The sequence below is a fragment of the Microchirus variegatus genome (assembly GCF_963457635.1).
Source record: "Microchirus variegatus genome assembly, chromosome: 10".
Classification (NCBI taxonomy): domain Eukaryota; kingdom Metazoa; phylum Chordata; class Actinopteri; order Pleuronectiformes; family Soleidae; genus Microchirus; species Microchirus variegatus.
Window position 1 is genome coordinate 9,866,945 of NC_139811.1, and position 14,860 is coordinate 9,881,804.

Sequence of the window (14,860 nt, forward strand, 5' to 3'; positions counted from 1 at the left end):
GTCTTGACTATATTTTCTATTCATTTCACAACTCTTTTGGTGAATAAAAGTGTGACTTTTAATGTAAAATGCAAAAAAAAATTCTATAGGTGACCACAAACGTTTGAACTGTAGTGTATGTGTTGTGTTAACTCCAAAATGTGCTTTCTCTGTAGAAAAACACCATGAAAAAAACAGATGTCACCAAACATCTGCTTTTTTCACTGACCTCAAATCCACTTTCTGGGCTCAATTGTGGTAGTTTTTGAGTCACACATTTCTCACAGTGTTCCCAAGGACCAAGGTTCAGGTGTGGAGCGAGATTAACGACAGAAACAGATAGAAACTGTTATTTTGTCGTAAAAAAAAAGCTGCTGTTTTAGTCGTCCAAAGTTCAAACAAGCTCAAAGATAACGTGTCTCGTTCTGAAATAACAAGCAAATGACAAAAGGGTTCTTGGTGGAGCCCTCCAAAGGGGTTATAAGAGAGGGTATAATAGATTATAACAAGATTAGGTTATTTTGTCTCGGCTCCCTTACACTCTTAGAAATAAAAGCCCTAAGTAGAACCATATAAGGTTCTTCGGCTTGTTCATAGGAGAACCATTTTTGATTCCAGTTGGACAAAGAACCCTTTTAAATCCCTTTATTCAGGAAAGGGGTTTTAAAGGGTTCTCTGGATCAAAATGGTTCTTACTGGAACCATTAGTGTTACCAAGAACCCTTCAGGAAAGGGTTTTTCAGAAGCAAATGGTTCCAGGTAGAACCTCAGCCCTTGTAGAAGAACCCTTATTTCTAAGAGTGTAGGATCATACCATTATGTAAAAGAAGGCCATCCAGTGTAGTGGCACAGACCAGGTAGTAGCACACAGAGCGACAGAGAGCCAGAGATCCGGAATTAAATACAAGTACGTAAGAGAAAAGGTGAATAAATTAGCAAAAAACGAAAAATAATTCTCAAAGATATTGGAGACGGCAAGGCTTTTATGTAAATACTGATAAAAAAAACTGATTACCAACACACAAACCATTCATATTGCTAAATTAGGCTAAAATGAAAGGCTCCAAGTGAAGTGAAGAGGCATAAGAGTGAGCCGAGCCAAAAGAACCAAATCTTTGAAAAGAGCTAGACATCCCATCACTTGTAATATTCTATATTATCTTATTATTTTTTTACATCATTTTAAACTCACTGTAGGAGCTGAGGGAAACTGATCGATGATCAGTTCCACTTGTCTTCTCCTCTCTGCACTTTCAAAGCATTAATCATCTTAAGCTTAATCAGCGATGATCCTCCACCCAAAGATTACTGATCATATCAAAACATACTTAAACCTCAGAACCAAAGGCAGAGGCTGTATCTGTGCTGCTCTGACTCCTCCACTCAGGAATTATCTCCTCCTTTCCACTGCATCTGTTAAACTAGTTTAATGTTTGTTTGTTTTTTTAAAAAACACACACTAAAACTTATACTTCTTAGGGCAGGCTTTTCAACACCCTTGATCGCAATCTGTATGGATTATGTGCATATTGTGCATAGGTTGTGTGTGTGTGTGTGTGTGTGTGTGTGTGTGTGTGTGTTGCAGTTGAACTTGCTGTGTGACCTTGTAAATCTGTGTTACATGTCAGTAAAGTTGTATTTTCTTACTTGGGTTAATAAAGTAATGGTAAAAAGAAAACATATTCATAGTAACTGAAAACAAAAAAGAAGTATGTCATCATGTGATTCACGCAGAGGAAAATGTTTCTGCCTTTGTGCGCAGATGATCAGCGCCTGTTCTTCAGGCAGGGGGCGAGAGAGAGAGAGAGAGAGAGAGAGAGAGAGAGAGAGAGAGAGAGAGAGAGAGAGAGAGAGAGAGAGAGAGAGAGAGAGAGAGAGAGAGAGAGAGAGAGAGATAGTGCTGAGCAGAGCAACACAACCTGCTCTCCTCCTCCTCCTCCTCCTCCTCCAGCGTCACCACCAGCTCCACCGCTGCGTAATCAGGCAGGTCCAGGACTCAGGCGCACCACAGCCACACAGCGCTGCGTATTGATAAGACTCTTTGGAAGAAGAAGAAGAAGAAGAGGGAGCGCAGACTTCTGCACTTTTTTTGTTGTTGCACACATCACGGTTAAAAGAAGAAAACACAAGAAACTACCGGGAGCATCTTTGGAATATTTCAAAACTTTTCTTTTCTTTTTAAATACTTCCAGAGTCTCTTGGATAGCTTTGTTCTGTGAGGTCTGGACCGCTTTTTTTTTTTTTTTGCTTTGAAATGTAATTAAGTCGCTTGTTAATTCACTTTATCAGCACGATTTTTGTGCGCTTTTTTTGGGGCACGAGTGTGAACTTAAACTGGAGACAGTGCGCATCACTTTATTTTAACAGAACAACACTGCTGACGGAGCGCGAGCGCATTCCTCTGCCTGTGCCTCGGACATCGCTGCAGGGAGACCACACTGTGTGTGTGTGTGTGCGCGTGCGTGTGTGTGCGTGGACGGGGCGCGTATTTACGCGCGCGCCAGTTCATCCAGAGCGAACCGCTGTCCTCCACCACGCGCGCACCGCTGAGGAGAGAGACACTCTCGCGCTTCCATAAATGCCCGGTCCGTCGAAGAGGCTCGATGCTGGGCAGCAAGATGAGCTCGTGGGTACAGCTGCTGCTCGTGCTGCTGGCGCAGAGTCTGCGGTTTGTCGTGGCCGAGGTGAGTGTGAGCACCAGTCAGTCACTGTGTCAACTACTGATATATGTACACATACACTCCACTGTCACCACACTCTTGGAAATAAAAGTGCTAAGTAGAACCATATAAGGTTCTTCGGCTTGTCCTCATAGGAAACCACTTTTTGGCTCCAGGTAGAACCTTTTTATAAAGGTTCCACCTGGAAACTCTTTTGGAGGGTTCCACTAAGAACCCTTTTAAAACCCTTTATTCAGGAAAGGGGGTTTTAAAGGGTTGTCAGGGTCAAATTGGTTCTAACTGGAACCATTAGTGTTACCAAGAACCCTTGAAAACCACTTTCTTCGCGAAAAGGGTTTTTCAGAAGCAAATGGTTCCAGGTAAAACCTCAGCCCTTGTAGAAGAACCCTTTTGGAACCCTTATTTCTAACACCAAACACATGTCAGAGACTAGATATAAGAATAATGTGTGCATATAAAGCACATCTCGTACAGAAGCCTCAAAGTCAATAGAACAACAATAGATAGTGAGAAATAATAAAATAATAATAAAACGTGCCATATCGCTCCATAATTTCCATTTAAATGCATAGTCCTTTTGTCTCTTTTACACCCTGCACCCTGTTTTACAGTTTACTACACTTTTAGTATTCACTACACTCCTCATCCATACCTTATTATGTACATAATGTGTATATTATTTCATATTATTAAATGTATATTGTGTCTTGCTGCTGCTGCTGCTGCTGCTGCGCTGTATAATTTCCCAGTTTGGGATTTAAAAAGTACATCTATTCTATCTATTCTATAACATTAAAGTTGATGATGTTGCAGCAACTATTTCCCCAGGACTGCATCAAAAATAAGAGTAAATCCACACATATATATGTATTTAAGTATGCAGTATATAGGGAAATAAAATGATGCTGTATTTTTATTGACCTCAATTATAAGCAAATGTACAAGCCTCGTAACCTTGGAGTTCTGCTGCACCTGCTTCAGCCTCACTGCCTCTCAGATGAACCCCCCTTACAAATAATAGCCCTCATTCCTGCCATTAACTGGCATTGTGAATGAATGAATGAATGAATGAATGAATGGATGGATGGATGGATGGATGCCCTGCAGGGACAGTCACATCCTAGGTGGTCTTCCTCTGATGATGAGTCTGCAGGAAAAATCAGAAGCTGTCACGATACAGACACTGGGCGCTTCATGCACGCACGTGCTTTAAGTGATGCTGAGCTGAGCATCATCATCATCATCATCATCATCATCATCATCATCATCATACTGCAGCATCACGCTCTCTAGGTCACACCAGTCACCTGTGTACCTGCGTGGAAAGAGTATTACAGACGTTGCCCAGGCTGCTCTGGATGAATTAAATGACATTTCCTTCAAAAAGGAACTTGTGAAATTGGTGGGAGACGTCTGATTGTTTGCCGATGTCAAACAGGAAGACCAAACTTAACCAAGGGTCTGGTCCAGGTCAAGTGAGGCTTGATGATAAGTGCTGGTGTAATTTTGTAAAAAAAAAACAAGAAAGAACGACCCTGTTTCTAACCCTAGATTCAGTTTGATGAGGCAAAAATGGCTGTGAGTGGTTTTTCTTCCTCTCTCCAGATTGAATGTGAGAATGTGAATTTCAGGCCTTTGCTGTTTGTTTTCACAATGAAACACCAGTGTTTCTCTCTCACACACACACACACACACACAGAAGAAAAGTCAGATGAGTCGGTGTGGTTTGTCCCCAGGACTGAAAAAAAAAAAATCAGCTGCCAATTACTTTGGAACAGAAAAACCAAAAAACAAAACCCATAAAGGTTTTCCGACTGTAAAGTTTACATACGTTTTTAACTGGGATTTCCCTGGAGAACTCTGCATTTATGTGACTACTTCACGTAAATGTATAGTTAAAAGTAAAAACACAGCCTGTCTTTAGGTTTTTACGGCTTCTGCAGACACCGCATATAAAAGAAAAGTCCAACGTTTGACACACCAAGCGTGTCAGAGTGAGAACCCTAGGCTTTTCAGGAATTCCCCTCATTCATATCTAAATTTAAAGTTACAACCTGTAGCTACAATAAAGAACGTTAGGGTATAAGAGAATGCATCCATTTAGTAAAGTATGTTTCATATATGAAAAAGCCACGTAGACTCAGCAGTGGACCACCAGAGAAGAATATCTCGACATTAGCTCAGAGATGAACAAACCCCGTCATTATCTTGGGTTAACGTTCTTCTTTTCTTCTCGGGAGTAAACGATGACAAAGAGTTGATTAAAGTCGCATTTATTCACACATTCCTGCAGCGCACACATGTGGGCACATTGTCAACGACGACATGTGCTGCTGCTGCTGCTGCTGACCCACTAATTATGTACCATTAGCCCTTCTGTCTCCTCCCTGCCTGTACCTGGTGTTCCTCAACATGTCCAGAAAAAGCCTTCAGGGAGGTGGACGTCTGATTTAGGTGATAAATCCTGCACAAAGTGTCGTACGCTATGAGATTAAGATCGTTGTACAGTGAAATAATATAGTGACAGCAACTGGAGCTGAGTAAAGGTCGATATTTATCCGTTTTTTTCACTGTCACTGAGCAAAATTCAATCTTTAATCTGCCATTTATTCAGGCTGAAAGATGAATCGTCTTCATGTCGAGAGAGCATATGGAAATGATGCAAAATTGAAAAGGCTGCAGTTGAACCGGCAACTTTTACTATTTCTGTATGTTATATAATGTGTTGTCAAGCGTTCCCATTCTTGCTATAGGGCTCCGACGATTATCCCATTAATCGACGACTAAATGAGTCGCTCACTATTTTGATGTGTGTGTGTTTCAATGATTAAAAACAGTTTTCTGTTTTTTTTAGCCTCTTAAATGTGAATATTTTCACGTTTCTTTGCTCAACATGACAAAGAATTCAATTAAAACTGAATACTTTTGGTTGTGTGGACAAAACGAGACGTTCGAGAGCCCTGATCGACATTTTTTTAACGTTTTACAGACCTAACGATAACTAAATAGTAGTTAATATTTATCTGGTGCAATCGTGTGACAATGCTCCATCTTGTTTTAAACCCGTGACATAGTAAATGTAAAAAGTATTGATATGAAATGAACCAAACATATTAAGTGCGGCCATGTTGCCGAGCCCCATATCTGACATAATTAGAGCGGCAAAATTTACAATAAGTGTCGTCTGAAGGAAGCGATGCTGCGGAATGTCTTGACATCATCATAGTTCCTTATCTCGCAGCTTCATCAGCAGAAGTGAGTTAGGGTCAGGGTCAGAAATGATATCATCTTTTGTCAAGAAGGATGACATTGGACATTAGACTAGCGGCCCACCTTTGACATTGTGTGCGAGTGGAGCTGAAAAAATCAGTTGCTGCAGCAAAAATGCCCCAAAAAACGTCCAGTTTCAGCTTCATTTGTGATATTTTGTCGGTTTTCTTTGACTTCCAGGTTATTTAACTGAATATTTTTAAGTTTTTGCCACACCGGTCCAACAAGACATGCAGTTTGTGGCTCAAACAGCCATAATTAGTAGTGTAGTTGTCATTTATGGGACACGTATGTTATCCAGTATCCGTATTTTTTGGTGTCTTGATATATTTAATGTGTAAAAAAAACACCCTTCTCCCACGCCGAACATCGTCCATGCGTGTTCACATGATTCCGTCTGTGCGCCTCGAATCTATTTACATCTGTTTTGTTTATCACAGGCCAAAGTGTTTATTTAATATTTCCCGCTTAGACGCAAATCGTCATGACGGCCCCGGCACCAGCGTGAAACAAAAGGCACACATCCTATAATTAACATCGGACACAATTAGCCAGGGCAGCCGGGCGGTTTGCTCCGTTGGGGCGAATAGGGAGGAAATAATCATTGATGACTCCTCAGGGGCATCGGCACGGCTCTGCAGCAGCAGCAGAGATGTAAGTGTGTAAGTGTAATACAGCAGGCATTTCCCTGCTGGATGGTTTGACTCGATGAAAAAGTGAGGGGAGACAATGGTTGTGAGGGGGGGAGTCAGAGGCTTACAGTGTGGGCAGGGTGAGAACACATGCTCATGCTTGGATGGCTACTTCCTTTGGCTAAACCTTGCTTCCTGCCCTGGGATTTCATTATATTCTTTAACAACCTGAATGGAATTACACACGAGGCTGAACTCTAACACTATATGGAACTACAAACTTTATTTATTTATTTATTTAAAAATGACAACTTATGTTGTTTCCAAACGCTCACATTTCCACCACTGGCCACTTCGTCCCCGCTGTGAGACGACAAAGCGAATGAACCGCGCGGCCGATTCAATGCGAGGAAGTGTGTCGACCCACGTCTGATCCTCCTCCGTTTCAAACCGCCCGTCTTTTATTCATCCATTATCCCTCCTCTCTTTTTTTTTTCAGATGCACCTCTCTCCTCCTCCTCCTCCTCCTCCTCGATATCACTCCTTCCCCCACTTCCTGACTCCTTCCTGACTCCTTTGACCCCTAAATGTTAGCAGATGAGAAGACAACGCCAATAGTCATTCACCCTGCTCTTAGTGACCATTGTGTGTCCGCCTGGGCTAATACTCCTGTGCCCCCAGCTTAATGCCGGGGGGGTGGAGGAGGTGGTGGTCGTGGTGGTAGTGGTGGTGTGTGTTTAAACTCACATTCAGACCATAGGAAGACAATGAGGAGCTGTTGCTTGGTTGTTGTTGTTGTGGAAATATTTAATCAAAAAATAGATCCTGGCTACACCATCAAAGCCAATGTCTTTAAATAAAAGTATATATATATATAAAAAAAACCCACAATAATATAATTACCATTTTTCCGCATTGTCATATAATCCTTGATTTAAAACACAAAGGCTGCACCATCTGTTGCTGAAAGCCTCTGTCAGCAGTTTGAATTTGAGTCGTCATGGGTGTAAACAAACCCTCCGCAGCCTCGGAGAGCCTTTGTAAAATTAGATTTAACCAATAATGGATAAATATTGTCTGAGAGTTGTTGGTTTTGGGGTTTTAAAAGGAAGAAATACTGCTTTGCTTCACCTGTTGTGACTCAGCTAAGCATCTATACACTCGACACACTTTGTGGCACCTTAAAGACGTTTTAACATGTTTTGAAGGAGTAGGCAGAAGAATAGACTTATATCTACCTACCCCCATTCCTACATTATGACACACAACTCAATTTATAGATGACTTTATCCATCCCATCAACATATATTTATATATTTACAGCATTTTATGCTGTTAAAGTGTTTTGTGTATCCTCTTTTTATTTAATAAATGGTACAAAGTAATGCATGTGTGTGTGTTTCAGGGGGACCCTCTGCCTGCAGCCCTGGTGGAGCTGGTTAGAAACAGCCCCATCTCCACCATCGAGGACCTCCAGCTGCTGCTGCTCTCTGACTCCGTAGGTAAAGATCAGAGCGTTCTACTCTCATTGTTACTTCTAAATCTAAAAGTAGATTGAAAGTTTTTATTATGGATGTGAACACGGTGGCACTCTCTGTTCTGCTTTTACATAAATAGATAGATAGATAGATAGATAGATAGATAGATAGATAGATAGATAGATAGATAGATAGATAGATAGATAGATAGATAGCTAGATAGATAGATAGATAGATAGATAGATAGATAGATAGATAGATAGATAGATAGATAGATAGATAGATAGATAGATAGATAGATAGATAGATAGATAGATAGATAGATAGATAGATAGATAGATAGATCTTAATTCTAGATAGGCAGAAACGTAGATATATACGCAGATATGCATAAATGTAGATAGATAGATAGATAGATAGATAGATAGATAGATAGATAGATAGATAGATAGATAGATAGATAGATAGATAGATAGATAGATAGATAGATAGATAGATAGATCTTAATTCTAGATAGGCAGAAACGTAGATATATACGCAGATATGCATAAATGTAGATAGATAGATAGATAGATAGATAGATAGATAGATAGATAGATAGATAGATAGATAGATAGATAGATAGATAGATAGATAGATAGATAGATAGATAGATAGATAGATAGATAGATAGATAGATAGATACGTAGATAGCTACATAGATACGCAGATACGTAGATAGCTACATAGATACGAAGATACGTAGATAGATACGCAGATATGTAGATAGATAGATAGATAGATAGATAGATAGATAGATAGATAGATAGATAGATAGATAGATAGATAGATAGATAGATAGATAGATAGATAGATAGATAGATAGATCTTAATTCTAAACATCAACATTCATAACATCTGTGCAATTCACTGCCAGCTCTCTGCCAGGCAGAATTAGTCGAACTGAATCATATATAAATATATATATATATATATATATATGTACCACAGAGTAAAACATACAGCTACATCATTGAACATGTTTAATCAAATATATTTTTTGTTCTCAATGGTCTCGTCTCAGATGAGGAGGACGGGGCTTCTGCAGCCAATGGAGGTCACAGACTACCAAGGAGCCTTGGTGAGTTAAGCCTCACCTCCTTTCCTTCCTAACATCCTTCCCTCTGTGAGTTACTACAAAGTTGTAGTGTTGGCATAAATAACTCCTGATTTTCCTTGTGAAAGTACACACACACACACCACTCCATCCCTCTCAGTGTAGGACAGCCGTGCTCAGAGTTGATTGATGTGACAGTAATTGGTTTTAACGACACTCTAAAACCCCTCCCACTCTGTCATCCATCAGCCTTCCTTTTTTTTTTGCTGTTATGATAAACCAGATGTCTAAAATGACGAGACATCAATCCACAACAGTCTTGTGACTTTGCAGGATTTCCCTACGGTGACTGTGTCACATTAGCCCTCATCTAAAGTGTGACCAACATCTTCTAAAAGTCTCTGTATGTCAACACTAATCTCACTAATGTCATAATCCAGCTACAGCCTGCGCTAAATTATAGTGTTAGAGCAGGATAGTTGTAGCTGTAGCTGCAGAGGTCAGACACATGTCAGCTTACAGTCGCACAGAATAGTTATTTATTGTCGCTGTCTGGGCTCGGTTATCGTCTGTGGTTCGCTGTAGACGAACGGTCTCGCTTGAGTTGAGTTGGAGACGCTTCAGGTCTCATCCAAGAGGCGTCTTCAGTTTTCTTCCCATGAAACTTATGTCCTCTTGAAAGACATTTTGACCTTGTATGAGTTACTAAGCCACGCCTTCCCTGTGTGATGTCAGTGGGCGCTCACCTCTGCTTGACTCAAAAAAATAAAATAAAACGCAATATGGCCTACTGCAATTTTCAAATCGCAGCAAGTGCAATATTTTTTAAAACCAAAATATCATTCTAGATTAATTGTCTTGATCTTTACACATCTTATTCTACAGACTGAAGAAAACATCATTCTTTCCTCGCAGATCTGCACAAATATCACACACAATCATTTTAAATTTGTTTTTCGAATGAAAATGAGAATAATCGTGTAAATATGACTATTCCCGCTGATATCCTGAATCATATCGCAATCGCAATCGCAATTCCTGTCAAAATATCCCAAGTAGTACCATACTTCAATCGTACATAGGTTCTATCATTTACCAGGTTTAATGGCAGCAATTTGTATAAGTGTACAATCACTTTAAGATAAAAAATAATGTCTTTTTTGTAGCCTTAGATTAGTACAGTATGCACTGCACACTATACTCATGCAGATGCTAACAGCTAACAGAAGTACTTATACTCAGTCATATCTCGTCCCTCAGATGCCCAGCCGGCCCAGCAGGCTCTGTGTAAAGTTCGTACAGAAGTGGTTGAAGTCACCAGGGCCATGTTGGATCGCAGCAACGCTAACTTCCTGTTATGGCCGCCTTGCGTGGAGGTGCAGCGCTGCTCTGGCTGCTGCAACACCAAGAGCCTGCAGTGTGTCCCGTTTGTCACGCACATCAGATACTTGCAGGTAAGCTAAAAATGTGAACGCATGACAAAAAATAGAGCTCTGGTGTTTTGTTACGCTGCAAAACTCCACCACATCTTTTTCCAGGTCATGAAGATCGAATACATAAATAAAAGACCTACTTACGCTAAAGCCGTGGTGTCAGTGGTGGACCATGTGGAGTGCCGATGTCAGCCTGCACCTCGTTCTCCAGCGCCGAAGAAGAAACCTTCACGCAGACAGCACAACCACCAGCATCGAAACCAGACGCACAGCCAGGAACATGGTCATGGACAGGTACAGCGCGAATGCTAATATACGTGCTAATATATGCTAAATGTACATGCTAATATATGCTAAATGTACATGCTAATATATATAACTGAACTGAGTTGTCTTTATTTTTCTGTAAAAGGTCAAGATGCACTCCAAGGATGAGCTCCATCAGTGGGATGAGCTGAAACAGAACCAGAGGGCCCACCTGGAGGACCTGGTCGAGCAGCACTGGAGCCCCAGAGGAGACACCTTCAGTCAGCCTGGAGAAGGCTACACTCTCCCTGGGGAGGACATGTCTCGGTCTGGAGAGGCTTTTCTCTTTGCTCCACACTGGGCACACAACTCCAGTGCAGTCCACGGGGACGGAGGCCAGTCTGAGAATCCGGACGACGTGCAGAGGAAGGACAGTTGGACCTCAGATGGCAACAAGACCGTTTCTTCTGTGGATAATGTTGTTGACGAGGTAAAGAACACGTTGGTCCAGGGTGGGAACGATTTGCTGCTCAACCATACTGAGGGGAACGTTAATGAGGGAAACGGGAGCAGAGACAAAAGCTCACAGTCTGTTTCGGAGACCCCTCGAGTCAATTTCAGCCCCACAGAGGAAACCATCGATCCGAGAGTGAGGAACAGGTTCAGGCCGACAAAAGAGCCAAATCCGGAGCCTCAAGAGCAGGCCAGACGGAGACAGAACGAGACTCCGGCGGAAGAGAGGATATTACAGCTGGAGGAGACGAAACTGGAGGAGGAGGAGAAGAAGAAGAAAGCGTTGCTGCTCCTCCATAAGAGCCTGGACCAGGAGAAGGAGATCGTGAAACAGCAGCAGATGAAACGAACAGAAGAGCAGAGGCAGAGAGACAAGGCGACAGACGGTCACCATTACCAACACGGTAAACATCACCTGCAAACGACCACACAGAAACCAGGTAATGAAACACTTTTATTGTCAAATATGAACTAAAGGTGAATGAATGCTCTTTCATTTTATGTCTATTTACATATACTTACTTTAATGTCTAAATTCTGTTCTTACAGAGACGACAACGCTGACGACGACCACGACGACGACGCTGATGACGACCACAGCGTCGACGACTACAACACAGCGACCCTTGGCTCCAGCGGGCCCCAGACCCCCAGCTCGTCCCAACCACACAAGGAGGAAGATGAGGAAGAACCGCAAACGCATCAGCAAGGCAGCTATGAGAGCAATGCTCATGTAGAAAACACAACAAACCCAGGTGGGTTCTCTGCACATTGAGGAAAACAGAAAAAAAACAAAAACTGTGCCATACAGTATGTGTCGTATGTAGTGTGCCTTTCTCGTTTCCCCCTTCCCTCAGGAACTCTCTATGAACTTGGTGAGCTGCATCTGCGGCTAAATCCAGAGTGACTCAAGTACATACAAGTATTTATTCATTCATTCAGTAACCTGCTCGTCCTGTGAGATCTCCTTAGTAACACTACTAATGACTGTCTGGTGAACCTGTAATTACACCTGGATGGAGGACACTGGGATGGTGAGGTTTCTTTTCCGTAAAGAGAGAGAGACCAACTGAAAGAACACTTGCACAAAGTAACATCCGGAGGACTGAAACTGCATCGCTGTAGAACTGTGGATATTTGTGCAATTTCTAAACTACCACGAACCACGATTTGATATCAAAAAAAGAGGGGGAAACCGCACTCGCGTATATGGACTAACAAAAGTCTCTGTGGGGTTTAAAGACTCGTTTTTTGAGATACCGGCAGTTGGACTGGACTACGAAGCGGCTCTGGATATGAAACATGGACGTAACTCTTCTGTGTCGTGTCAAAATAAACTGTTGTATTGTAGTTGGATCGTTCAATAGACTGCAATAATGCTGACTAAAAACAACCAAATATTACCCACGTACTGACTCTTGTGGGGGAGATGAAGCCGTGTTTCACTATAGCGACGTCTGATATCATTTATTATCTCATTAAAAAAAAACAGTGATTGTCTATTTTTACCCATATTTAAGTATATTTAACTCATTGCAAACACTGGAATTACACAGATGTAAAATTAGGGAGCAGAAGATTGTGGGGGGGGAAGAGAGTTAAGGTGCTTTCTGAACAAGATATGTCGTGTTTTTTTATTACAACTGTGTCCCAACTGTGTGCTTATGTTTCTTATTTATTTTTTTCTCTACCATTACTGTGGATTAACTGAAAATTGGTGCAGTGTGTATACTGGGTCTGTGCCCACATCTACACGTCTCAGTCCTCTCTTTGTTTGCCTCTCTTTGATAGAGAGACGTCTCTCTTTTTTAAGAATACGGTGTTGCAGGAATGATGTGTTTTACTTTTTTAGACCAACTCTGAAGTTAACATCAGCCTGGTTCCCTCACTAAAGTGTTGATGATGTGCTTTCCACTGATTGTTGCAGAAAGCTCGGTCGCTTTTTATACAGAAAGCTGATGTTTTCTACAAAAACAGCCTAAATACAGTCAAAAGAAATCAAAAAATTAATATAATATCTGTCTGTGTTTGGTGTGATGACGCTTGTCGTCCTCACTATTAGTAGGTATTTACTCAAAGTAAAAACTGGATCACATATAGTTTAAATGTCATTGAATTAAAGGTAAATGTGTCATTAAAAGCCCACTGACTTCATAAAGAGGGAACCAGGAGTGAACACATTCAGGTTTTAGGCATAATTCCTGCAGCACTTTATAATGTTTTAATAGAAAAATAGGGATGAAAACACACTTTGCAAATGGAAATGTGTGTTTGTTTCCATTAGAAACAACAGACAGAAGAAGACTGGCGATGTCATCCACTATCCAATATTCCATAATCAGTCATACTATTAACTTATTGAAAAACCTTTTTTTTTTTTCCTGTATGTTCTTTGTGTCAGCTTACAACTGTTACTGGTTTTTATCTGTTTTACTCTGTGATCTGATGGATAAAAAGACATGTTTGTGATAACGATGCCATCTAATGCTATTTTCATATGGATATAAGAAGCTAATGTTCTTAAATCTTCATTTGTTTGTGATTTTATATCTTTTTTTTTCTACCAGTTTTCATATGGATTTTCTTCTAAAAAAAAAAAAAAGATTACAGAATGCAAGACAAGAACTAAACTTATTTGAAGACCAAATTCCATCATCTGTGTGAACTCAGTGTAAAATACCAAAGTGCTTAATCACTGGAGTAAACTGGAAGCTCAGAACTTTTCCCACATTGTTCAGCCAAATCCAAAACTAATGTTCTCCAGGCTGTCGGAAGGTGGCTATTACATTTTACAATCTTTGTAAAGCATGTTTAACACACCAGTTACCCAAAGTGCTTAACAAGCTTAAAGTACAAATAATATAAGCTTGTGCAATTTGTTTTACAGACAAATATTAAACCTTAAAAAAGGCAGCAAAAAACTTTAACTATTACAGAATTCAAATATTGCATAATTATATAATAATAATAATAATAATAATGATGAGGAATTGTCTCAATTGAATGACAGCAGTGATCTGGAGTATGAAGATGTGATAGCATGGTTAAATAAAGAGGTGCTAGCCTATTTAAAATCTTTAAAAACAAGTATGTGTGTTTACATATGCACAACTGGATTGTGTCACGAGTACAAAACAATGCAATGGAAAGATCGATTATGATACCAATGTCATATCAGCGTTGAGTTTTGAGCCAAATTGCACAATGGTAAAAGTAAAATTCTGATGCTTAACTGTTTTCGTTATCATTAGTGTACTTGCTGAAAGGCAGCACACTATTGTCCGTCTTAAGTTTTCTTATTCCTGTCAGCCAGATTTTTGGTCAGCTCCTAGATCTTTTGAGATATCTCCACGGGTCCAACTCTGGAATGTCCAGCCGGAACCGGTGTAGTGTTGAAATTGAAGACAGTGTTCCTGTGCCATATTGGATTGAATAGAAAGTGAAACTAAACTTTCACAGGTCACAAATCGTGTCCGATCTTCACGAAACTTGACGTACATGATCCTTGGACCAAGCCTCACAAAAGCATTTG

At 40.6% G+C, this 14,860-nt stretch overlaps 1 protein-coding gene across 1 annotated transcript; it reads left to right on the forward strand.

Annotated features, from left to right (window-relative positions):
* The first annotated feature begins 2,116 nt into the window (after positions 1-2,116).
* pdgfbb (platelet-derived growth factor beta polypeptide b) lies at positions 2,117-13,801 on the forward strand. The gene is made up of 7 exons (XM_083895997.1): positions 2,117-2,663; positions 7,968-8,064; positions 9,104-9,160; positions 10,397-10,590; positions 10,675-10,863; positions 10,982-11,768; positions 11,878-13,801. Exons 1-7 carry the CDS (start codon positions 2,583-2,585, stop codon positions 12,063-12,065), a joined length of 1,593 nt encoding a protein of 530 aa, XP_083752123.1. The 5' UTR covers positions 2,117-2,582; the 3' UTR covers positions 12,066-13,801.
* The last annotated feature ends 1,059 nt before the right edge of the window (positions 13,802-14,860 follow it).